Raw genomic sequence first — 27495 nt, forward strand, 5'->3', positions numbered from 1 at the left:
TATAGGAATAACATTGTTCATAGCACAAGGGGGGATGCCCCATATTGGGTGGCTTTTTTCTTTTTTTTTTTTTTTTAATGCTTTTGCATTGACACGATGATTTCAGAGAACTGACTCCAGGACCTCTTTCATAGATGCCTGTTCTGGACTTGGTGTCATATTGGCATTGTTTAGAACAGTTTTCCCTGGATGTACCGCTTCATCTTCAATGTAAATGGCCATCTTTTTGCTGGCTTAATCAGCCCTTTGCGAGGGCTTCCCAGACTACCTCACCACTGCATGATGTTCCAGGCATTTCATGGCCTGAATGAGCCTTCTGTCTCCTCTCTCACTCGAGTGCCTGGAGGTGCTAGCTGTTGCCTTGTCTTCATCCTGAAAAGTCTGTTAAGTCTTACTCTTCATAACAGACACTTGCATCTTAACAGGAATGAAGTCAAATACGCTAGTCTTTAGTTCCCAGGATCCTCTCTGGAGCCCTGCTTATGGGTTCTGCAATGGCAACCCCCTACCACACTGGCTCAGCTGCCTTTGTTAATGACAGGTTATGTGCCTTGGACAGCTATTTTTCAATTTCTTGTTGAGGTTTCTTCAGAAGTCTGAGCGTGCCTACCAGTCCTGGTGACTTAGTACCATATAACTTACTAATATGGCCTCTCTGTTTATGGCAAATTGATAGAATTCTTCTGATCAACCTGATACAGAGAACATGTCAGGAGTGGGATCTCCTCAACATCTTCAACAGTAAAGACCAACACAAAAGACCAGTGTCTCCATATGGTCTAGTAATACCTCAGTACTCATCCACCAGCTATTCTGTCTGGCTTCCTGCTTCTTATGTACTTTTTACTACCAATACACGCAGCCTATGCAGGGATGCAGATTCTCCTCTTTCCTCCTTTTTCAGCCCTTTTAATTTCTTGCTTACATTTTAGCACTGGCGTTTAAGTAGCTGAAAGTTTTGCCCTTGCTCTGTTGTTTAATATTACTTGTGCTTGTCAACTGACATTGGTGGTAGTCCAGTTTGCTTTTTTTATATTTTGGGTTGTGCAGTTATTCAGAGGCATCCTCAATCTTAGCTCCATTTTGAGTATGGGATTTATTTCATTCCGCTTCATACAGCTGTTTGAGATTATGGAATTGAATCACTAGAGAATTGCTAAGTAATAAAGCTGTTATAACAATAAAGTAATTCATATGGAATTCACTTTTTGTACTAAGCTTGCTTTTCCGAATTCTGAATTTTGACTGTATTTGTTGGATATTCAAAATAGTTGTAGCTCAAGATCTTTTAGTAGCTGTCAAGGCCACAATGTGATAGTCTCATGGGGAGACTCTGGGATGTGTAGTGAAAAAGCAGTTGTCTGGAACATTGCCTTACTGTATGAAGGGATATATTTTACAAGGGTCTGATAGGAGCGGTTTGGGTTCTCAAGGGCAGGGGGAGTGGAGGACAGTGTCTCTCTTGGTGATGGGTTTTTCCTTCCTTCCCTCCGTTTGCCAGCTTGTGTGTTTTCTGCCCTGTACAGCCCTGAACATCTTCAATTGGTCTTTTGTACAATCCTGCAAGGTAGAAGCCAGAACTTCAGTTCCAATATCTATTCCACTTCTGTTTTTCTGTTAGGATGGACGTGATCAAAATATCTATGCGGTTTGATAAAGGTGCCTCTGGAAGGCATTAGGCTACAGAGAAAATTACTCTTCTTTACTGTTGCAAAAAAACATTGGAACAGAATAACAGTATGTTTCTTGAATGTAGTTTATGATCTTGTGAAATGTCACACTTGCCTTGAGTTGTCTAGACTGGAAAAGAACAGCTGTAAAAAGAATGACAAATAGATGTTTTTCTTCTTTTTCTGTACTGAATCTATATTAAGGAGGTGCAGCTCCTCTTACTACAGCTGATGAGTTGGCACTGAATTGAATAAAAATCAATGTTTATAATAGGTAACTGTCCTAACATCAATATTAATATTTCTTAATCTTCACTTAGTGTTATAGACATGAAATCCTTTAGTGCAAGCAGTTCTAAATGATGTATGAATTGAAAAATCCTTGATCAATGCACAGAATACATACAGGCAGCAAATATGTTAGTTATCTCAAATGTTCATGTCTGGTGCAGCCAGAAAATCCTAGTTTCAGTTGGGAGGGCATGAGATCTGCATGAACTAAATAAATAATCTAGGCTGCTATTGCAAATATTTTTGTAGCTTCTTCAGACAATGCCCACTTACTGAGATAAACAGTACTCAAATTTTAGCAAGTATTTTAGTAGTGCTTCAAATGTTCTGATGTGGAGTAATAATTTCAAGTAGATGTTACAAAATCTGATGATGTTACCTTTCTAAAAATTGCTCCCCTCTTTGCTTTTTCCCCTTCCCCAGCGTGGAAAAAATGACTTAATATATAAATAAAAGAATTATGTGTCTCCTCTTTCTTCCTTGGTATCTCAGTGTCTTTTTTCCTTTTATTTTTTACCTATTCTTTCTACTCCACCCTCTCATAATAGCTTTAACATGTTGTGCTTTATCCCATGTGTGAATGAACTGTGTGTCCAGCCCCAAACTGATCATTCAGATTTAACAGATGCCAGTGCACTAATGCCAGGTAGATGGGTTTTGGATAGGATTCCTTACTCCTTTCAGTTACTGCCTTAGAAAACTTAAAAATAGTCTGAGAACCATCTGCAGAGTTGTAAACAATATGTTGAATAACATGTAGCAAATTACGTTGTTCTGGTGTTACTATAGACATTAAAATGTTCATAAGTGGGACCTATGTCTGACAGCTTAACGAAAAAAAAAAAAAGGCATCCTGTACCTCCCCATGTGTATCGTGCACTGCCTACTTCTCACCATAGTACTTGACAGACAAATACTGGACCAGAAACTAATGCAACGCATCGTAGAATTTAAGAGACAAGGATGGTATGTTACCTAAAGAGCTTCTCTTTTCTGTGGTGACATAATTTCTACATCTTATAATGCCTGTTTCATATAATGATAGTTTTTTTCCTTACTGGTTCCTGGGGGAAAAAAAGGGTTGAAATATTGGTGGCTCTGGGCATATTGCTGAATTCTGACTTCAACACATTTTGTTTTAAAAATATTATAAAGTGCATTTTCTTTGTAGTGGTGGTCACCCTATTTAGGATGAAGAGTAAAACTGATTTCGATTGTGCTTTCATTTTCCAATATATTAATAACAAAAAGAGGAAAACACCTCCCCTCCATACCTTCTTTCAATTTGAATGTTTTTTTCTTTGTGCAAGGAGCTAAATGGTCACTTTCCAACAAAAGCTATTAAATAAAAAATAGAAGCTTCATAAAAAAGCTGAAGGAAGTATAGTCTACACGAAACATTATGGTTGTTTGCAAGGTGTTGCTTATAAGCTGTCTAGAAATTCAATGACTTTCCTTTAAAGAATGCTTATACTATAGAGGGTAGGGGATACACATTTAACATGCTTTATAATCCAGGTTTTCTATCAAGTGTGGTATTTACACTTTTATCTAATTTGTACTATCTTTCACCTATATGAAACAGTGCAGTTTTCCCAAATGCGGGGTAATAGGAGAAAATGATGTCTAGTATATCAATAAATTAAACACTCACACCCTAATGTGTATTTCTGAAAATTTAAGATCCTTTTGTCACTTGTGCAATTGAGCCATTTCAAACAGTATAAAGTAGCTGTGAAATTGGAAGGGGGTTAGAGGAATTAAATTCTATTCTATTAGTTTCCCACCCCCCTGCCCCTGTCCAATTGATCAATATCAACAGGGGCTTTTGAAATCTTACTCTTTGACTATCTTTTCTCCCCTTGAAAGTGATGGTGAGAGGAAGGCAAGAGACCTGACATCATGCAATCTGTAACAGTCCTTTGTGAATGAAATAAATCACAACTTTGATTTAGACACATTCGTCATTACTTTGGCTACTTTGGGTGAGGTGAAAATAGGAGTGGAAAACACAGATCACTTACCTTTCATTTATACAGCTGTGCTTAGGGGCATGTTTTCTTTCAAGTTATTTCAAATAGTGTATAATAAGGTGAAGCCTAGGTGTGGGCCAGTAAACGTTATCAGTTTTGCTGTGACAGTATTTTCACTGTAAGAACAGGGTGTGTATTGTAAACAATTGCATATTAACACCTTGGTCTCATTAGTTGCAAACTTCTCTGATACATGTCTCAGTGGCAGCTTCTACTAATTAACTGAGACACTAATTGGGTCACATGAAATAGACAGCAGTCACTCAAGCAGGCTAGAACAGCCTGTTCTCTAATTGCTTTTGACAGAGGAAAAAAAAAGGAACTTGAAGTATTACAGGCGAGCGCTAGCCATCACTGTGTACTTAGCGTGGATATTTGTAATGAATATTTTAAGTCAAATTGAAACAAATATTTGTCCTTTATATATGGTTAACCCATCCTCCTTCCTGTGTTCTGCATGTGTGTGACATGAATTTTGATGGCCTTTGGCCATGTAAAGTTTTTGTTTCTTTGCTTTGCATAGAAGCAAATCTGAAAAACTGAGAGAAAATGCATTAAAAAAAAAAAAAAGCTGTTTGAAGCTTTGCAACTATGTATCACTAGGTGGCATTTGCTGGAAACAGTACAGCAATTTCATTTTTACATCAGAAGCTTGTGTGAAACCCTAGATACTTGTGTCGTGTTTTAGACTCTGATTATCTATTTTAAATCCTTATGCTTCTTTCAGCTTAATTTGTTGTTAGTGAAGAGTCTGTCATTCGGAAAGTTGTGGGCTCCTATTTCCCCTTTCTGATGTATGCTGCTCTGACTGGCTCATGAATAAACCTTGCTATCCTTGGTCCCTTGTTCTTTATTGTTCATATTTAAACACAAACAGAAACCTAGCTGGTAAAAATCTCTAGCTAAGGAAAGACATGGTCGGACTAACAGTAAGCATGTATGTTCAGTTTTCTGAACAAAATTAAAGGCAATTGTGCATTTTTCATAAAAGTTATAAATACGAAAAGTGTGGATAGTTTTAACCAGTTACAGAACTTTGTTATTTTTTAATTATTATTCTTTGTTATATTAATATTCCCATGTCGTGCCTCTCTCATGGCTTACTCTGAGGTGGCCTGCTGACCAATTAAATGCTGATTTGTTTTTCAAAGTTTAAAAAACACAAACAAAACCCCCCCGGAAACCTACAGCCTCTGTGTCCTTGCAAGGAAAGCTCACTGTTGGCCACAGCTCCTTTATCACATTTTTCCTCTTTACAGTGCATATAACAACTCTCCTTGTGAAAATCATGAAGGCCAGAGCTGTCTGAAGCTGCTAAAAACCAAGTTTCTTATTTTGTAGAGATTTTTTTTGTGAAATTGCTGAAATACAGGATCTGCCAGTGCTGCTTTTTTTCTGGTATGAAACTTTTCCCACAGCGGTGACAGGAACATTTATAATGCTGGGGTTTGCTTTGAGACGGCTTGGTAACAGCAGCCAAGGGAAGAGCACTTGCTTCCACCTTAAATTAGTTTCAGCAATTCTCAAATCATTGGTACAGAGGAGTAACAACTTATGAGTTGCCACTAAACACACTGTGTACACAAACCAGTTTTATTAGTCTTTAACTGATGAGGATTTTCTTGGTGCTGGCTGTATGTTAGGGAGCAGAGGGACTGCTGCTGCCTTGCTACCTGCTTGTGCCTATCAATCTGTCCTAATACTGCAGTCCTTCCTCCACAAGGAGCAAAGTGTGAAAATATGTGTGCGCTCTGAGGAGGGAGGGAAAAAAAAGATGATACTGCTTTTTTGAGCCAGCTATTGCTCTCTTGTTAATAATTCCCTTTTTCTTTAGGGAGGGACAAAGATGGGTTAAATCAAGAACATCTGAAACCAGAGTTAATACAGACAAGACATATTTAATCTGTTTATCATATTTAGTCACTCCCTGAAATAAGTTAAACCTTTTAGGTTCTACCCTTTTGTCCAAGTCAGATGAACAACCAGAGATGGGGCTGAGCAGCTAATGTTTCCTTACTCTGAGCAGAGTGTGATCTCTGCTAGGTGACCTTACAAGTCCTTAGATGTCTCTAGGAGATTAAAAGATTGAAGTATCTTTCATCAGCTGTGTTAGAAATTGCAGTTGTGGGTTGTGGAGTTCTAATAGGTTTTATGTGTAATAATAGTAGTAGTAAATCTATATGGAAAAAGGCATACCTGTTGATTTTCTGTAGCACTGCACGATGTCCAATGATAATCCAACAAGAAATAGTAAGATATTTTCCTCAAACATATTAATTTGAAAAGATGAAGTTAGTATCTATCAACTCCTCCTAATTTTCTTTCATATTTTAGTAATATTGGTAACTTCAGCAAATTTTCTGTCAATTTGTGCTGAATTTGGTATAGTTTCTAGCACTAAGCAGTCTTAGCCTGCATATGCTTTATGCTTTTTTTTTAGCAACAAGAAAAAGCTTTTAAATCATCTTTATTGGTATTTTTTCAAAGTACTTGGATGTACTGGCAACATGAAGCAGTGGAGCAGGCTTCTCAGGGAAGTGGTGGAATCATTGTCACTGGAAGTGTTCAAAAACTGTGTAGATGAGGCCCTTAGTGATATGATTTAGTAGTGGACTTGGCAGTCCTGGGTTAACAGTTGGACTTGATGATCTTAAAGGTCTTTCTTTTCCAACCTAGTTGATTCTATGATTGTAGGATTTCAGTGGTGTCTGCCAAAAAGTTGATATTATAGTTTAATCATACAATGTTCTGCAAGTTCTAGAAAGCTGCAGTGATTTCAGCTGCTGTAGCACTTCTAACCAGTATGGAGATTTAAGTGAAGGTAAACATGCTACCTCAGTTTAGCATGTAATACATCATCTACAGTATTCAGAAAATACTATTAAAATGATGGTATGATGCTAAAATAGCACGTGCTTCTATGAATATGTTATTAAGCCCATTTTTCATTTGTCAGTGTATGTATATGATACTGAAAAAAGATAATAAAAGGAACACTGCTTATACACAGCTGAATAATCAAATGAATCATAATATATTTCCATGTAAAGATAATTTAAGTCATAAGCTGAAATCCTTCCTTTTTGAGCACCAGTTTCTCAGGCAGAGGTAGATTTGTTCTTTTATTTTGGGAAGAGATTTATCCTTTGCAGTGAAATCTTATGTATTGAAACAGTGCGGCTTTTTAGGTTTCATTTTAGGAGTGATTTCTCTTTGGGAAAAACTTTCTGGGTCCTGGATCCAACAAAATTTCTAGTTGGAAAAGAATAAAAGAAAATCAGCAAACAAAACCAGTAAAGCTTATGTTTGCAGAGCTGTCAATAACTAGGAGACGAGGGCATTTTTGGTAGAGTGTGGTTCAAAACTCTTTCATGTCCTTATTATTGAAAGCCTAAGGCAAGGGTGGATCACCAGCGTTTGAGGGGGAGGTCCTGACAGTCAGTATGGTGTCAAGTGATATGGGAGAGGAAAGCACTGCTACTCCCTTCCCACGCTCGTACCCCAGTGATGACAAGAAACGTGAAATTGGGGTCCTCTTTCTCTGCTTTTTTTGCAATCTAAACAGCTAAGTCATTAGGTACTCCACTTAACAGCCAGACAGCAAGTAGAAAGCAACCAGCCTATAGGCCCTTCAGGACGGTTATTGCCTGTTAGCAGTTCTGCTCCTTCCTCCTGAATCAAATCCATAGACAGGGAGAGGTACAATCAGTTCCCGAAGTGTGCTTGTGTGTGGTAGACCAGAGAGGACTAGGCGAACTGCTGGGAATACCATTACCAATGTATGAATTGGAGCTGAATACCCCATGTTGTGTATACTTAAAATGTTCTGAAAATGTGAACTGAAATTCTGTTTATTGCTGGCTTTTTTTTTTTTTTTTTTTAAGTTCTATTGGAATTGTGCTCCTGCTTTTATCTTGGAAGTTGTACCTGCTACAGTTTATTTAGAGGAAAAGGCTGAGAAATGGTGGGTTGGGAGGGAGTGTTTTTAACAAACATGCAGCAAATTTATTTGTTCAAACCTAGGTCTGTGTGTACATTTCACAGCTGCTTGTTACTGTTTTAGGGATCATATGTAGCTTGCATTATCCTGGTATTTTTGGATGCTAGTCAAATCTTTCTCTTTTTGGTTTTTGGTTTGTTTTGAGGTTTTTTGGTTTTTTTTTTGTTTTGTTTTGTTTTTTTTAAGAAGTTAATGGCCTGGAGAGGCAGATCACACTGTGCTCTTTTTGCTGTACATACTTGGGTGGTTCTTTTGCTCAAAGCCACTGCTTCCCTGCATATAACTTCTAGCTACCAGATATCACAAGAAATGCCTTATCCCTTTTTCTTTCAGAAAGAGTTTGTCTCTGCCTTTAGCCATCTCACTTCTACTTCTCTATATGTCTTTTGTCCTTTTTTCCCCCACGCCAGGGAAAAGGTGCTTCTCTCCTCTTCTGTCTTTCATCCCTTCCTCATCTTTTTGCATTGTTGTTGTTGTTGTTTTCTTTCCTTCTGTTCCAGGCTAGCATTCAGTTGTGTTCTCCATCTTTTGTACTGCTCCTGCTCTTTTTCTACCCCATGACGTCCATACTCGTCCTCAAAAGCACCCTGTAGTTTTTCCCAAAATAGGTAATTAGGCAAAGCTAGGTCAGAAGAATGAGACCTTATATAAACACTTGTAGTGCCTTAAAGAATGAAAAAAAAGTCAGGAAACAATTTCCCTGAAACATTTATCATGAGAGAACAATTCCAGCTAAAATAATGAGAAAAATAAAAGGCTTTCTCAGCGTGACATTCAATCTAGGCCTGTGGTGTCCATAGAAATCTTGTAGGTTGGGTTTTATAGCCATTCTCTCTTCTGTTCAGATCAGCGAAGAGACTCCCTCTTCCTGAGTTCCTGTATTTGAACAAGGGGATGGAGGGAGCAGAGTTGAGATTAAGTCTTTTCAGTATAGTAATACCCCTGCTTTTCTCCTAAATTTGCCATGAATCTTACCACATGTCCGCAGAAAATGTTGATATACTATTTCTCAGAGGATTGTGATGTACTTTTTAAAAATTTATGTATTAATGAGGGTTTTCTGCATGCTGAAGTCTCCTGTTTCTGCTGAGATTTTGAATAGGTTCATCAGTATTTTGAGAAGCCTGAGATGGTCTGATTATGGTGATTTGATTCAGGTTCCACAAGAAAGTCTCAACAGTTAGCATAGGGAACAAGGAGTTTTAACAGTATTCAGATAAAGTATGCTCATCAGTATATTTATAGAAGATGGATAAAGAATTGTATGTTACAATATTGCCCTACATGAGCAATAGCCTTAAAATCATTGGCTGTCTGTCAAAGCAGTGTATTGTATTTCCTGTCAGCTTGTGAATGTCTTGGATGACCTCAATGACTAAAAATCAAAGCTAGTCCACTCAAATATCATTCAGTCATTGTATTGCATTGATTTCTTTTCTCCCTCTCAGATAAGCAAGAATGGGAAGGGAACATTTCTCAGCAGTTGCAGTTACTGGCAGAGTGTTGTAACAATGTGCTGGAAATCTCTAAGAATAGTGAGTTGATGGAGCCAGAGTATCAATAATGTGACTGTCTGTGGCCTCTTTTGTTCCTAGTGTTCCCACCAGAGCTGGTACTCACTCCAGTCACTGAAGCAAATCCTGGCCTTTTCTAAATCTGCATTGTTTGGCTTCTAGCAAAAATAGCAATTCTGATGGTTTTATTTTCTATAGTGCAGTTCTGATGAACCTGCAGTTGCCGTGAATGAAGGAACTGACACCTGCCTTAACACCATTGTTTCAAAGTTTTCAGCTAGTATATTGGAATTTTTTAATTTTTTAATTTTTTCTTCTTTTTTCTTCTTCCTGATAGTTCCCAGTAGACAAAACATAGCTAGTCAATTATTGTTTAACCCAGTTCAAGGCGACACTGGGTAATGGAGTAAGACAAGTCTCCGTTTTTCCTGTTTATGTTCCAACCTGTGATGGAATTGCTTGCTGAAGACTGCTCACACAACCGAGCCTCCTATCGCTGCCTGTCTCTGCAGTGATTCAGATATTTCACACATATTATGTAATATCTTTATTGACACCTTAAAGACAATGATTTGTTTCTTCATTTCAAATTAAAGCTTATGCCAGCATACTTTTCTTGAATGTCTTCTAATTTTCAAAAATTGGCTGTACTTACTCTTCAGGAAAGTTTCCTGAGCTACTTAAATTGGTAACCACTACCCACATATGTGTAAGGCAGAGTACAGATGGTAGGAAAGATTCACTACTGATGCTGCAGTCTATAGGAGAAGAGGCTGTGGAGTATCCATCCTTGGAAATATTAAAAAACAGACTCGATGTGGTCCTGGAAAACCTGCTCTAGGTGACCCTGCTTGACCAGGGAGGTTGGACCAGATGACATCCAGAGGTCGCTTCCAACCTCAACCATTCTGTGAGTCTGTGAAAGCATTATTTATTCAGTTGTGTCAAGAGTAAGAGAAAGTGAAGATCCTCTAGAAAAAGAGAAGGATGCAGCAAAGAGTGAAGTTTCCCCCATCCATGTTTTCTGTGGCTTATATCGTACAAATGCAATGATATAGTGACATATATACTGTATGTTTCTGAACCTTGGTTCATTTAAAATCTGCTTGGTATTTGGCAGCTCACATTGTTTAAAAGTATTGCTTTTTATGACTTGCTAACACTGCTGTGTGCTTTTAGAATGTATCTAGAGTATACCAGATATGGTTTGTGTTTTTTTTTCCTGCTGCCATTTTTCATTTAATATGTTTGGTGGTATTTGGGGGGGGGGGGGGTGTTTTGGAAAAATAAGTGTAGTTTACTAAGAGATTACAACATAATGTTGTGCTTTTTTTTTCTGGTGGAAAATAGAAAAGAATTTCATTTTAGCAGTAGGTTGCAAACATGAACTACTTTATTATCTAGGAAAGTTGTCTGGTAACCACTTGCAATTAGTAATCTCATCCTTGTTCTGTTGAATCCTGGTTGCATGTTCCTAAGTATTCTTCAGTGTGCCACTTGTCACTATTACCCTTGCCACCTGATTAAATCTTGGAACTGTCCTTTGTCAGATTATTAGCTCCATTAATACTGCACTTTCTTTCCTTGCCGTGATTTCTTATGAGCTATAGAATGGAATAATACTTTTAAAGTCAAATATACAGTTAGCTAATTTGAGAGGTTTGCATTCACAGTTGCGAAGCTGGATGCTCATCCTACCAGAAATATCAGAATTATAAGATCCATTTGTGAATGTATTCTAGTTAAAACAAGGTCTGTCCACTTGAGGCTCTAGTGCATAAAAATCAGATAAATTTCACAAGTCAGTATCCTCCTCCCCCCCCCCCCCCCCCCCCCGGAAGGCTTTCTGTAGACTCCAGTGTGTTCATTTTCTGAGTTGATAACCTGCAGAAAGGAGGTTAAGCCTGTTCTGCTTTATGTCCAGCATTCTGATAAAAGCACATTATTGCTCTGGGAAGTGATCACGTTATTATTGAGATAAAGGAATTCTAGATCCATGCAGTATTTCATGTTTATATTTAACCTTAAGGGAGACAGTATGCTATTCTGCAATTCTTCCAGCTTGAAGGAAAAGAAGTAAACATACTATATTCCTCTTGAACAGCTGAAGGAATTACCTGCCTGGTCGTTTGATTATTCTTATTGACTCACAGTAAAAACACCTTCAAGGGCATTCATCAGCTCGCTGCTGAAGGCTCTGTTATGAATACAGGATTATGAAAGTGGCAGATGAGTGTTCCTGGCATGTTTCTACAGCACCCAGACAAATGTCATTCAGCTTCCACATCTAGCATCCAATCCGTAGATCTGGGTTAGGAGAACATATTTTTCTGAAAGAAGTCGTGTTTACTGTGGGGGAAACATGCTGTACATACATAACCAAGAGATTGATCTTTTTTTCGGTTAGGAGGTTATGACTAACAAATTGCTATGGTATAAACTTGTCAGACCAAGCATCAAGAGATAAAAGTGCTTTACATGATCTCTGTATAAAGATAACATCAGTGGAATAGATTTGTGTTTGCAAAGGTAGCAGAGCATTGCCTGAAATTTGAGTAAGTTTCAAACATTCAAATTGTGGGTTTAACTGTCATTTTCCTCAAGAGACCATGGGTTTTATTAGCTTAATGGACACAAATTGCTAAATAGCAATCAAACCTTTGGCACATAACCTTACGGTGAAAAAAAACCCCAAACCCCACACACTGTTACTGAAAATGCTATTACAGTAGCCTGGGGTGGAAAAGTGAAAGTTTAAACAATCTGAAAGAGGTGTTTTTGCCTCTTTCTTTTCCCCTGCTAAATACCACATACTCTTCTTTTACCCCATTTTAAGGTTGCATTTGGCATTTGTATCAGAGATGATTAAACAGAAATAGCTGTTTATATGTAATGTTTTACATGAAGTTTTTGAAGAAGGTTGTAATACAATGTTAGATTGATTATGCATCTTCAACCAACAAAATATTAAAATACCACTTTCATCCAAGGGGTGAAGCAAGAAGCATTATTTGGGATAGATAGTAGTAGAACTCTAGAAAGTTTATTGTAGCAAATACTCCTATATGGGGGGCAGAATGTGTATAATGATTGACTTCTATGGTATGTTTCCAGTAGTACTGTTGTATTGTCAATCTCTTCACCATAATCATGAAAGCAATTAGAATATGCTCAATCTTGTATGCAGAAGTTTTTTATAATGAAATAGTAGTTTTACAAACTCTAGTATTATTTTTTTTCCTGGGTATATTGTATTGTTGAGAATGGAAAACATTCTTGTGAAAAGCCACTTATAAAGTGCTATTGAGGTGAGGTTTTAAGAACAAAAGATATATTTGTACCAAAAAGATTTTCCATGTCTCCTTGGAGGGGTGGAGGGAGGGAAAAGCAAAGTACATTATTAATGCTGCACATTTCTCATGTAGCTCATCCATACCTGACTTTCAAATTCAGATGAATCCATTAACATTATTAATTGCTGAACATTTCAGATGGGAATTTAATATCCCTTTTTATTTAAGAAAAGTAGAGCCTTTTACTGCAAACCAAAAGGCAGCATTGAGTGAGCGTTATTTTAGTATAAACATTCTGCAATGTTTTCCACATATGCCCTTTAGTTCTAGTTTGGTTTGTCTTTGTTATAGAAAGGTTTGACCTTCTGTATTATTTCAGAGATAATACCTACAGATCTTTTTGAGTAAATGCTTATTAAGTTCTAATTTGAGGACGTCTTTCTCTTCCTGCCTACATAAAATACGTCAGAATTGTATCTTTCTGTGTCCAGTTAATTCTGCATCAAGACTTTACTTACAACTTAGATAAAGAAATCAGGGCCTAAGATTAATTATCTCCATCTACAGTGTTTTGTGTATTAAAGAATTGAGAAGGAATTTCATATATGGCTGAACAAATGTGTGGGGTTTTTTTTTCTTTCCCCACTTGAGGAAAAATATATGACAAATTGTGTCAGGTAAATATCTGCAAGGCAGAAAATGCATAAAGTATGGCAGGGACTGCCAATGGAGAACTATCGTTGTGGTCTGGAAGACTTCCTCAAGAAATATGAGGGTGTGCTTATAAACTTGTTATTTCAAGCACTTTTACAAAAGTGCTGTAGAAGAGTGTCCTGTTGATAATTCATTGGGTAACACCTTTTTTTCCCCCTTTTTTTTTTTTTTTTTTAAATACTTACATGAAATTAAAAATTTGAATTGGATATTTCAGATCCTACTGCAACATGCTTTGTTCCAGAAGAAAAGAAACCACAGGGTGGGTGAGATGAGCTAGGGATATAGACCATGACTATGTAGGGAACCTCTAGGCTTTCAAAAACATGATGATGTAATTGCCAAGGACAGAATACATACAAATAGGTACCCTGAATGCGTTTGAATTATCATTAGTAGCTTTACTACAAACCAAGACTGAAGCTTCAGTCAATAATATTGTGCCACTTTGTTGAACAATTCTAATGAAGTGCTTTACTTTTCTCTGGCAGATGAACGGGAAGATGTTCAAAAGAAAACATTCACAAAATGGATAAATGCACAATTTGCTAAGGTAAATATTTTTGTTTATTCATAAACAAAAATTTGGTTTGTATGTTTTTAAAAAAAAAATCTTGATTTTCCTCCACTGAGGTTTAATTTTCAATATAACAGTTACAAGTTTCAGATATTGCTGAATGTAGTTGACTGATTTATTAGAAAAAATGACCAAGTTTTCCCTTGATTTCAGTAGAGATTGAAATGTAAGAAGCCGTCCTCTTAAAATGCTGTCTCTAGTTACTTCACCTTTTCTCAAACTACTGATGCAGATATATTACTGATTGTTGGCATTCTTTGTTATGTTCCTAGTATATGGAAAAGTTTCCTCTATTCGGCTTGTCTTTTCTTGCTTCTAATTGCAATCCCAAATTTAACAAAAGCAAATGAATTGGAGACGAGCAAGGTCAAAGACAAGAGGTGTGATCCAGTCAGTAAAATATGAAAGTCAATTATAATACATTTTGAAATAGTTATCTTTGGTAAAGATCTCAAATGTACTTGAAAAAAGATCAAATAACTAACTTACTTAAAAGAGGTCCTCTGGCAGTATGTAATAATTTTGTCTTTAATATACAGGAAAAATGGAGCTCAAACTATTAATTTTATTAAACACTTTTAAAATTGCTGGAGGATAATTACTGAACTGTATTTGCCAGTAATAAACTAAGTCAATCCCACAATCTGTTGTTTTATCTGGCAATGGACAAAAATGAAATAGTAGCTGTGATATAACTTCTGTTTAGTCTGGCTTTTGATTGTGCCCCATCTGATTCTCCTTGTTAAAAAAGAGGGGTAACATCATCTGAATAGGACCACCATAATGTTGAAAAACATGCTCAGCAGTGGTGCAGTCCAGCAAGGGGTCCCACAGGACTTTTCCCTGGTCTGGAGCATTTTCTAAGAGTAATTCAAATGATTTAGACAGCACACATTTGCGTGCAGCATCTTTACAACAGAGATGACCAGCAGTTTGGAGGATTAGATCAGGATGAAATACAGTCCTGAACTCAAATGGTCTCAAATTAATCAGTGAATTACAAGACAAGTGTGAAGTATTATATTTAGGACCGAAGTAAAATGTATGCATACAGAAGAAGCAGTAACTGGGCTGTCAATAATAAAGCAAAGAAAAGCTCTGGAAATTGTGGTCAATCAGAAATGAAATGAATCAGCTACATGGTAGTATTGGGAGAAAAAAAAAAACCCAGACATATATATTATGGCTGTGATAATAGAAGTACTTAACAGAAGGTGAAAATTGTAATTCTTTTATTTTACTTGGCAACAGTGAGATTTTAACTTAAGTAATTTACTGTCTTGGTGTTCCATATACGAAGACATAGCCCTAGCAGTCGTCATCTGATGCAAGCTGATTTGAAATATATTGCCAGTCAGGCCTTGTTATGGTCACAGAAATAGTTACAGAAAACTAAGGGTAACTGTTGCTTCTATATCTAAATCAAGTGTCATGTTCCTAGAACGTTGTTTTCTCAGAAATCGTTGTTTTATGCAACAACAAACCTTTCAGTTACTGTGGAAACTTGGAGCAAGTATGCACAAGAACAATAATTATGACGGGTTTAGAAAATATGACCAATAAGCAGATGTTTTTAATGGTAGGTTTGACTCAGTTGTCTGAATTGATCTAGATGTCTTTCCTCCAATTCTAGTTCAATGGAGTGTACTTCAGTGATGTTTTAACTACCTTTTACTTCAGTTCTATAAATTTTTAGTTGTACATGTACACACATTCATACACATACTGGAGAAGTATTCATCTCTACTTCATTTGGACTCTGAGGAAAACCTACTACAAACTATGGTGCAAGTTTTTCTTTGCTTCATGCGCCACTTGTGGTTTGGACAGCGTCTTTTTATTTCAACAATCAGTCTACCAAAAAAACATTGATCTTTAAATCTTGGACACGTTACTCTTTTCCCGCAAAGTTGTTACGTATAACCAGAATATTTTGTCTGAAACTCTAATTCCTACTCCTACAACCAGAAGATGGATTATGAAAAAAAAGTGCTTTAAAGATTACAGTATGTGACTCATCTATAAGCATCTCATCATTGTTGCAGTAAGAGAGCCCAAAAGTTGGCTTCTAATGTTTGTGAGATAAAACATTTAGTAAATTAGAAGTATAGGAGAAATGCAGAATATATTCTGAGAGACCTTTCTGTTTTCACCGCTTTAATCATAGACATTGTGTATGACTTTCTTTAGTGATACCTTTTTGGTTTATCATCTAAGTGGCATGCAATAAATTGAAACTTAAAGCAACTTTAAAAAATGTAGAGCGTATTGCTTTAATATAATTTTATTCAGAAAGAGCTTTTCTTTGCCCTCAGAAGAAGTTTATTTATAAAACAGTTAAGTTCTGCGGAGTGTACATAATGATAGCAAAGCAAGGTATCCTAACCTAGTTTTTTAATAATAGAACTATAATTAGAGCTGTTATAAAAGATCTAGACCTGGGTGTGATAGTTTTTGCTCAGATCTCAACTTTTAAAATTTGAAATAACTGAAACCTTTGTAAATGAAACACAGAATCTTAACTATGTGTTTGAGGGAATGCAAATGCATCATGAGCCCTCAAGTGTAGCAGTTCTCTGCTGGAACTTTGAAACCGCCACAACAATTATCTTAACAATGGGAGTACCCCATTTTAAATGAGCTTACATTCCCTCACTGGTCAAACATCTTCAATTGTTCAGTGTATAATAGGCTTCAAAATACAAAGTGTTACTGAAAATGGAAATGTTCTTTACTTGCATGTACGAAAGAGCTTGTAAATGGCAATTAATTTCAAAATGAAAACCTGAAAATTCCAGCGCCAAAAGCTCCGCACCCTAAAAAGGAAAGAGCATGCTCCTATGACTAAAGAAATATTGGCAATTTATTTTGTTCCCTCATTACGGAGGAACTGTCTCAAAGTACTGACAGTTTTGAGTACAGAGAAGGCAAGCAGCTAATCATTGTAAATTTTGCAGCTTGAATTTTAGGTTATACCCCTATGGCTAATTTAAAGTCAGCAGCTTAATCTGTAAGTGGGTTTCATAAATGAATAGTAATTTGTGAATGAGTTTTCAACATCTCAATCTGCAATATCAAAAACCAGATTTTATTGCTTATAAATTCAGAGGTTTAAATAGGTTGTCCACATTTCTGCTACAGAAGTGTTGAAAATTCCACTATATAGTCAAAGGAGTCAGTATATGACAGTACATATAGACAAGAGTCAGAACATAGAGCATGGTAGATGGAAAAAAGGGGATAATTTTTTATGGTTTCTCTACTTCATGTTTTGGTTTTCTTCCTGTTGATATTGCAGAAGGCAGAATATGAAAATAAATTTAAGATGCCCAATAGTTGCATTACTTAGCTTTATGTAAACCAAAGATCATTTGATAAGAAATCTTTTTAATGGAGAATTTAAATTGTGAAGAACAGAAGCTTTTTATCTGCAGGCAGAAATATTAGAAGGTAGTGGTTTGTGTGGTGACTGTGGAATTAGAGTCCCATTTTTGTACTGATAGTGTGGAGAAACATAGTAAAGATGCAGTCTGTGCCAAAGGTAAAGTTGACAGCCTCATTTAAGATATATGTGGCTAATAGATAAGTCAGCAAAATTAAATACACTTTTTACTAATGAAATTGTTCTGAATAGCAGCTAGATTGTTCAGGTAACTGGTATATGCAGGGATAAAAGGAACCCAGAAGGGGGGCATTGCTTACGACTTCAGTCGAACTACATAGCAGTCAAAATAATTTCCCAATGACCCAGTGTTTGTCTGTGGCTTATACGATAGGAGGTGTTTTGACAATCTCAGCTCTTTCCTTCTTCTTGAGTTCATGGACAACTTGAAATTGTTCAAGACTCCTGTTTGCTTTAGTGGTCTCCTGCAATTGTAGATTAAATGCCTTTTGCATATCAAGTAACAAAAGTTATTGATACAAATGAAATGTTTACTGACCTATGGAGGAAATATGTCAAATATTTGAGGTCTAGAGAGACTGCCATAAGTCTGGCATCTGACAGAGAAATTTGCAGTGCTGGTTTTGCTCAGTTTCCATGCTATCACTCACAGTAATTTCAAATTAAAACAAATTTAAAAAGCCAATCATGACAAAGTGAATTCGAAGTGTTGAAGACTCTGTGAAGGGAGCAATCTGGTGAAGCTTTTGGAGTAGACAATAATAGTTTAGTCTGACAAAGTTCTTTAAGATTTGGCTTCTATGGAAATATGTTAACCCCTGTGAATAATCTATGTCAAACTTCATCAGATGTACCATTTCTTTAGCCATATTTCAGGACTGCCAATTAATAACCAAGAAAAGGAGCTGGAGGGAGGGAGGTTGCCAGCAAATCACAGAAACACATATTAAAATACTCAGTATTAGCCCTGTCCAAACTGCTGTCTTGACAAATAACCTATAGGTCAAATGAAGACAGCTGCTTAGATGAGTGACTGGTAGGAAAACTGGAATTAAACAATGAACTTAGAGGTTCAGATCAGGTTGCTCAAAGTTCACTGATGTCTTGCTCGTGTGTTTATTTCTAAAAACAGAACAGTAGTTGCATGCTGCATGTCTACAAGACTAGAAAAGATCTCTGGCTGTTTCACTTAATAAAAGCAATCAGGAGGGTTTGCTGCTGTTGTACTCTCTAGAACTCAATTCTGAAGGAAAAATCCTACACCAGCACTGGCTTTGCAGGAGGAACTTTCATATCATGGTAGACAAGTTCAGAAATGTTCATTCAGATAGCTGTGGTGCTTTAGCCATTTACGTAGATTTTAGTGCCTTGCCCCCATAAAGCTGTTGGAAAAACAGCCCTGTTTGCTGAGCTCCATGTTGCCACAGATAATCCTGCAGCTGTTTCCCAGTCAAAAGCATTTACAGCTAGCCCTGTATTTTTCAGCTGTGTTGAACCATACCTGACACTGGCAGTGCCAGATGTGTTCTCAGTCTGTAGTTCATCCCAGTCTTTATTACTGTTTTCAGCTAAAACCCCAGAAATCAGCTCTTCCTACATTATCTGTATCCAAACTGTTCCAAGTTGAGGTAGAATTAAAAGCAGTAGGCGGTATTTAAACTTTTTTTTTTTTTTTTACCCCAATGCAAACTAGACTCACTTGCACCCATTCTCACATTATAGAGGAAAAAACCCCCAAACCAATCAACGAAACAAAACCAAAGCAAGCTTATTTTTTTTATTCTTTTAATTTAAGAGGTAAAAAGAGGTACTAAGACATTCTAAAAAGAGTAATTGTGGTCAAAGTAAATGATGGTTGAATGCTGACCGCACTCAAAGCTTTGATCAACCAACACGCACTAATATCAAGTGTTGCAGCTACCAGGTCATAAAATAGCATGTATTGTAATTTTCTTGCTGATACTGCATATTCACACTAGGGTTTGCTTCAAAAGCTTCTAGTTTTGTGCCCATATCCATTTACTTATTTGGGTCAGAATTGTTCTGCTGAATTTCACCAAAACCAAAGTTGTGCTCTATTCAGCTAAGGAGCACTAATGTAGATATAAATGACAGGAAGGATCAGGTATCACATGTAAGAACATTGATTCCAGGACAAACAAAAGATGGTTTCTAAGTAAAATTTTGAAATTGTGTCTATGGTAAGACCCTGATCAAATCTTTAAAGAATGTATATTAAAAGTGAATATGGTAGGTGTCAGCTCAATCCATGAACTAAATATTGATAATTTTTTTTTTTTAAATTTGTTTCTGAAAGAAAAAAAACAGAAAACCACACAAATTTCAAATCGTACCATGTGATAAATCTGAAAAAATCATAGTTGGTATTATTCGATGTAAGACACCACAACTGATATTCATCTATCCTAAATACCTAATCAATCTGTTCTGTGTCTCTTTTGCCAGCCTTTTTAAGTGCTACAGTGAAAGTGATGAGGAACAGTTTACTAATGTGGGAACCAAATTGCTTTTCTCTACTACAGTGTGGCAAATAACCAGAACTCTCATTGAAGATTTATAGTGCTTAACTTTGCTTTCCAGCTCTGTGTGATCAACGCTACCCTTGGGACACATACTTTTTTAAAATACCATGCTTTCTTATTCGAATAACCTTTATGTAATACATCTTGCAACAGCACACCGAAGGCCTATCATGTCTATTCTGTATTATTAAAGCAAAAGCTTTTAATTCCCCCTCCCCCATACAAATGATGTTTAAACCTGGTATAGAAAACACGTCTGCATTGTTAAGTGATTTTCCTTTTTTGGATATCTCCAGAATACATAAGCAAGTGTCAGACAAAACACATGCTCAGAATTATTTGCATTGATGTATAGTAAATTACCTGTTAAATCTCCATATCGCTATCTTTTTTTTTTTTTTTTAATGATGCAGTAAAATGGGATACATGCTGTGTGAATATTTATTATGTTTCAAATAAATTTCCTTTGGAATGAAAAATGACTTTTAAATTATTTTTACTTTTAAAGGCAATACCAATGGCAATATTACCATTTATTTTACTCAAAATTTCATTCTAGAACTTGTACTATCTATTGATGCATTTTTATAGTTTTTTTTTTTTTAAATAATCAAGAAAGTTACCATCAGAAAGTTACTATGAACAGAAACAGGTGCTGTTTAAAGGCACAAATATCCTCATGCTTTGAATTTTGCATATAACATCAACTCTGACTTTGTTTTGCTTCCAGAGCAACTTTTCAGCTTACTGTTGGTAAAACGTTTAGGACATGTCTCTTTTAACAATGTAATATTTATCAATATTTAACTTTGCCTTATATAGAGGCCTGGATGTTGTCAGGGATTAAAATAGATTCTTCATCATGGACTGTAGTGGTAGGACAAGAAGTAATGGGTTTGAACCTAAACAGAGGAGATTTAGGTTAGATATAAGGAAAAAATTCTTTATTGTGAGAGTGGTGAGGCATGGGAACAGGCTGCCTAAGGAAGTTGTGGATGTCCCATCCTTGGCAGTGTTCAGAGCTAGGTTGGATGGAGTCTTGGGTGACATGGTCTAGTGTGAGGTGTCCCTGCCCATGGCAGGGGGGGTTGGAACTAAATGATCTTAAGGTTCTTTCCAACCCAAACCATTCTGTGATTCTAACCTCTTTGCACTTACTGTAAAAACAAGGATCACCAGAAGCTAAGTGGTGTCACAGTGCAGCATAACAAAAACAAAGTACTGTTCAAGAGGGTGGTCTTCTCTATTTTCTCTGTTCTTGCAAACATCAGAAGCACAAACCTCATAAGCCACCGTGGCAGCCACACAGCTGGAAATGCCTTTAAAACTGTCAGTGTAGAAAAGAACCCTTTTACTTGGAAACCTAGAAAGAACAAAAATGTATTTGGTTATGCTTCAAAGACACAAAGATAGGTGTATCAGATTAACAAAAAGCTAGTGGGACTATATATTGGGTTTTGTTTTGTTTTAAGCTGATGTACAGACAGGGAAGATTTTTTTATGTGTGCATGAGGGAAGGGATTCTATAATTTTTCTCCTCTATAACATTGTTCTATTGCCAGGAGATTTTACAACTTTGCCTGTTGTGGGTTTTTTTCCCCCAGAATGTCTAAATGACTGCAATTAAACAAGACAGCTCTTGGAGAGCAGATTCATTTTCACTTTGATGAAAAGTGAAATTTCTCCTTCCACTTAATTATCTGTGCATCTTTTGGTGGAGCTGTGGGTTACTGGCTGTGTATCTCTGAAGACCTTTTGCTTGCAAGTGAGACTTGCTTGTCTGCTCCCTTGACTGCACAAGCAGTGACATGTTTTCTCTGCTTTGCCTTAGTGGGCATAAATTCAAAACTGGCTACCATTCAGGATCAGCTTTTCCAGAACTTTATACCCGCCTCAGAGCCTGATTTCCTTCCTGGGCTAAGGTTCCCATGGGTGCTCAAGGCCTGGCACCACAGCCATCCTGCCCATGTGGGGAAATCCCCACCAGCCATAAGGCACTAGAGCTGTCACTGCTGCAGTCTAGTCACTGAAGATTATGTCATATTCTCAGTATCTTTTGTTTGCACATGCAAAAGTACAAATATATTATCTTAAACAATGAGCATCTATTTGACAAAACCCTTCTGCCATTGTAAACCTTTGAATTAACGGCTACAGGCTACATTTTAAACTTTTGTATGATAATGTAGTATCCGAGACCTTTAATCTGAAACTTCTGAGTCTATTAATAAAATTAAGAAAATGGATTAAAATATATGCCTTTTTATTATGTTAAAATAATTTGTCTTTATATCCTTGCTTTTTTATAGCAGAATAAGAAGGGCTGCCCACAGATGCATTAGACATGCTGAGCAAGCATAGCAATCGCTACTGTTGGCAATAGAGGGCACTGGACTTTCGTTTCTGATATGTTTTACTGAGGAAAAGAACAGTCAAGTGAAGTTCATTGAGCTCTTTCACCTTTTCCTTCTCACACTTTGACTTGCATCTCCTAGGCTTTAATTCAAACTCTCACACTTTTTTGTTGCACTTCAAGAAAAAAATATTAAAGAAAATTGAATACATGCTGTTGTCTTGAATTTATTATGGTGTATGTATCTTGAGGAGGAGATAGGAATAAGCTAAATATACACTAAAATACCAGTCTCAGTGGTGCGTATGTCTAGCTTGCTACTGGCAGCAGACATCATTATTTCTGTTCTCAGAATTCATTACTGTTACATGTAATCATCTTCAGAACCTCCAAAGCAAAGCTCTTCGTAGAGGCAAATAAGGCTTTAGTGGATTTATGTTAGACTGAAAGTTCAAGAATAAAAACAGGAAGGAAAGAAAAAAAAAAACCCCAATGCATTTTTGAGCTACGGTCACCACTTAGCTAAAGGCCCACTTACGTAAACATAGTGAAGCTCAAGCAAATCATATTGACTGTTCCCCCTATCTGCTGTGTGCCATTCTTAAACCTCCCTCTGCCTGTGGTAGTGAGTACATCTTGTGCCTCTCAGACACATTTCTCTAGGCTGCCTTTGACATGAGGAAGTTTGGCCATTCCTCCTGTGTTTAAATACATAAGATATTTTTAACAAACATGTCTCAGAGAAAAAAAAAACCAACCAACCAGACAAAACTCAAGCCCCAAAGTATTCAGTTTTGGGCAGACTGCCTCCATGTTACAGACTGAATTCTTGGATTTTGATGTTTCAGTATTGGTAATGATAAGATGGCCCTACCCAGTTCTGTAAACACTTACATTTTTGCATATACTTCCTTTATTATGCTTTGGGATACCTGTATTGTGTACAAAGACTTTTTGTTCCTTCAAAGGGTGTGGTGATGGACATGATTTTACACCTGGATCAAAACCAACATTTATTGAGGTTAATTTCTTTAAACCACGTGTCGGTATTTTAGGTCCTACCTTGCCATGAAAACATTAAAAATAATATTATGAAAGATGTTCCTATGGTAGAAGGGCACTGTTAGAAATAAGAACATTATTTGTACAAGGTTGCAAATAGCCATATTTGTCCAAGACCTTGCATATTTGCCTTTTAACATATGAAGTGGATCAGTCAGATCTTGGGAGTATTTCTGGACCAACACTTCATGAATATGTATGCTTACTTCTGTTATTTCTCTGATGATGTTTGGGCTGTTTTGAAGGGGAAAACCTGCCACTTCATGCAAGATAGCTGCAGTTGTTTCTCAACAGCAGTGGCAAAATGCACATACGCACACTATTAAATCTTTGCTTAATGAATTAATTATATATATATTAAAAAAAAAAAAAAATCCTCTTTATTCCAGCTCTAGAAAGTCTGCATAACTTGTAAATCTTTTTGTACTCTTAGTATCCCAGTCCGATTAAATATTGATATTCGTGTCACTGACTTTGCTAATACTTTCACTTTTTTCAAAGATCTACATGACAGGTGTTATTACACAGAATAGCCATTTTTCTTTTCTATCTGCTTTTCATAGTGTGTTTGATTGATTTGCCAGTTTAAACCCATCACGTTTAGTTCCTGGTAGTATTAGTGTGAGAATATATATAGCTGACTTAAAAATGTGATACTTCTAGTGCGCTCAAGTACTTAGTATTGATTCTATTGGAATTAAGATTTTGGGGAAAACGATAAACAAATAATGTCTTCAGTTCAGTCAGCTCAGTTCTATGCTGACCTAAGCGGAAGTTAAAAGATCACAAAAAGTTAAAGACACGTACTGGGCCTTTCTCATAGGCAAAAATATTATAAGAAACTGCTTGAATGCTGCTCCAATATTCAAAAGCAGAGGAGATGAGATGGTGAAACATCATATCTGATAATCTTCTATAAAGAGATTATTAAAAATAGAAAAAAGCAGTTTCTAGCACTGACTGTATACCACTATACTTAGCAAGTCCTGTTCAGAAAACTCTTCCTTGAAACTTAACTGATGAACTTAGGGAAGGTATTGCCTTCATAGTTCATTTCTCTATCAGTGTTTCTTTGAAATAATCTTTACTCTTGATTTTGTGTTTGTATCCTTCTATCTCTGTTTTCATTTTAAAATTATATAATCAGCATTTCCATATATTGCATATATGCACATGAATTTGCCACATATTTTCATTGTTTTCTTCTGAACTTATTTACACTGCATAACCGAATTCAGGAAAATTGTTTAAGAATAAAACAGAGTTAGGTTTCTGATTTTGATAGATGGTACACTTTGAGAGGTGCATTCACTTCAGAACTCCAGTATGTTGCTTCCAAGGTGCTTGCTGGTACAAAATGCTTTGATTCTTCTTTTGTGCTCCTTTTTTATCTTCTTTTCAGCATAGCTCCTTTTTTTGAAGTTAGATATTACCATGTGGATTTAATTTGTCTTGCTTTCTTCTATGAAGGCACCACTTTTGAATGCATATTTGTCAGAGTTATAGAAAACCTTACTGACTGCCTTGTGTATTGGCCACATCTTTGTGTAGAGGACTGAATCAAGACTTGCTTTTTCTCTTGCTGCAAACTCTGACTAGTTGCTTTAAGAATGGCTCCCTTACAGTGCCCCAAAAATTAGGGTTTATATCTTGTGCATACATGGCATTTATAAAATCTGTAAGACAGTGACTGAGATTTTCCAGTGCAGTCTGTCTGAGCATCTTTAGTATTTTAGTGTCATTGCATTTTAGAGTCATATCAGGGTGGCAAGATAATACACCTTCTTTAAGAGCGTGGACTTTTCATGTTTCATGCATTAGTTGAATACAACCCTATAATGGAACCCCATTTCTACCAGTGTGATAAACTATGTTGCTTTTATCTGATTGCAGTATATGTCTCATGTCTGACTTCCTTGTACCAAATGCCAGATGTGCCTTTTATATTATTTTTTCCTGAAAAAAATTAGCCCTCAACTAAACCCCCAAAATTTTATATCGTTGAGGACTTAAAATAAAAAAATAAAGAAAAAGTCAACACATTTGTAAATTACCATTGGTTTATTGTTTGGTTTTGTCGTTTGTTTCTTTTTTTAAATCCAGCACAAAGTATCTCTATTCTAATATTAAAGAATATATAGAACATATGTAGCCTCTTTTGTGCACAGACAAAGCCTTACAGATAGCCTTACAGTAGCTTAGGATTTTCAGTACCTTATATGTATATAAATCTTTTAAAACTGCACCTGAACAGAAGAAATTTTCAGCCATTGTTGGCAGTGGGCAGTCATGGTCTCCAATGCAGCCCAGCAGGTCATGGGGTCAGGGTGCCCAGGTGGCTGGTGGGGGTGGTGTTGGGTGAATGTTGGTGATCCCAAGGTCCACTCTTACCAAGATGGACCAGGCTCTACATACGCAATTTCTTGCCTTGGTAGCTGGGTCCACCTATGGTCTCCTTTGGGTTCTCCAAATGTGATCTGCCACAGGTAGTCTCTATTTTGGTGAACTGTGGTCTAGGCATTTCATGAGTCTCTCAGTCAAATATTGCCTCATACATCTTGCCATCATTTTATCAAGTTGTCATTGGTTTCCACCAGACAATGTGTTTCTGACTTAAACAAATGACCTTAAAGGCCAATAAATGCTTTTTGTTTATATGCTTGATGCTATTCACCATCAAGCTCTGGTTTGCATTACTGTCTGAGGCAAAGTTGAGTAGTAAGGAAAGACTGTGCATGCCCTCTGCAGGAGCATTCATGGAAGTTTAGGCAACAGCTGAGTAAGCAAACACTTTTTTTCTACTTTTACTTACTGTGAAGGAACCTAGGAAGCCTCTGCATTAATACTTTTCTTTACACAGTGTGATTTTGAGGATCTGTCTTAATCTGAGTAGTATTAGAAGTCACGTCTTCTAAATGAAATAAAAACATAAAATTGCAGCAAGCAATGGATCCAAGGAAACTTCAACATAAAACTGTAAAGCATTAATCGGCTTGTAATCTGTGATTTATTTCAACCTTCTGTCAGGAGGTGATGCTGCTAATATTTTTAACCTACTTTGTCTATTTCTGTATGTGGCAGAAATGGTACAAAAAAAAAAAAAAAAAACAAAAAACAAAAATGGTTTTTTTTTTCAGCATATGGATACATCTGATATATTGAAGAAGAGTCAATATAATTTTGCAATAAAACCATACCTCACAATTGCATTAATTCTTCAAAGAAGTAAGTATGTATACATAGGTATGACTGAAACAGGAAAAGTGGGTATCTGTAAATATTTTGACATTTTTTCTTTTGAAAAGATGAAATTAAAAAGACTTCATATTTCAGAAAAGCTGCTATAAGAAAGGAGACAAAGGATGGAAATGAAGTCAGTTTGCACAACAGAGGGAGGTTAGCAGTGCAGTTGCATACTAATGTCTGTTGAGATTATGATTATCTGGTGAAGAGATGTGGGGAAAAGTACTGGATGGTTTAGAATTATTCAGGTCAGATAAGAACAACCAAGGGCTTGCAGAGTGATTTCATGATACTGAATGACTAGGTGATTAAATGACAGATGATATTCAGTATTTGTTTACAAAAGAAAAAAACCACTTTAATAAATAAAGCTTATGTTACTCTTTCCTTTGTGTATACTGTATGCTTTAAATGAGATTTTACCACTTAGAACTCTCTACAGTAAGTCATGTATCTTTTTTGATGAAGCTAAAAAAATGCTCACTTTTTTGTTTTTTAATTTTTTTCATTGAAAACGTTCAAATCACGTCAGCATGAAATATAAGTCCATCTTAAACATTGTAAACATTAGGGAACAGAACCTCATCTTGGGAAATTTCTAATCATAATTTCACAGAAATTAGAGCATTATTCTGAAGCAGTATGTGACTTTACGCTTGTCCTGTCCTTATACCCTGTTCTTAAAGAGTGCAGGCCACCATCAGAGTTGCATGAACTTAGAAGAGCCCTTGGTTCGCCCAAAATAGCAATTCTTATCTTACTCTCTTATAATAATTTGATGCTAATTATGCATTAGAAT

General features: G+C 36.4%; 1 protein-coding gene across 13 annotated transcripts in view; it reads left to right on the plus strand.

The window, feature by feature from the left end:
• DMD (dystrophin) overlaps positions 1-27495 on the plus strand; it is a 1118883-nt gene that overhangs the window by 159686 nt on the left and 931702 nt on the right. For all 13 annotated transcript variants that reach the window (XM_030475728.1, XM_030475726.1, XM_030475707.1 and 10 more), the window contains exon 2: positions 14007-14068. In XM_030475728.1, the coding sequence (XP_030331588.1) occupies positions 14007-14068 (62 nt within the window). The remainder of the gene's footprint in view (positions 1-14006; positions 14069-27495) is intronic.

The sequence above is a fragment of the Strigops habroptila genome, chromosome 2, assembly GCF_004027225.2.
Source record: "Strigops habroptila isolate Jane chromosome 2, bStrHab1.2.pri, whole genome shotgun sequence".
Lineage (NCBI taxonomy): Eukaryota > Metazoa > Chordata > Aves > Psittaciformes > Psittacidae > Strigops > Strigops habroptila.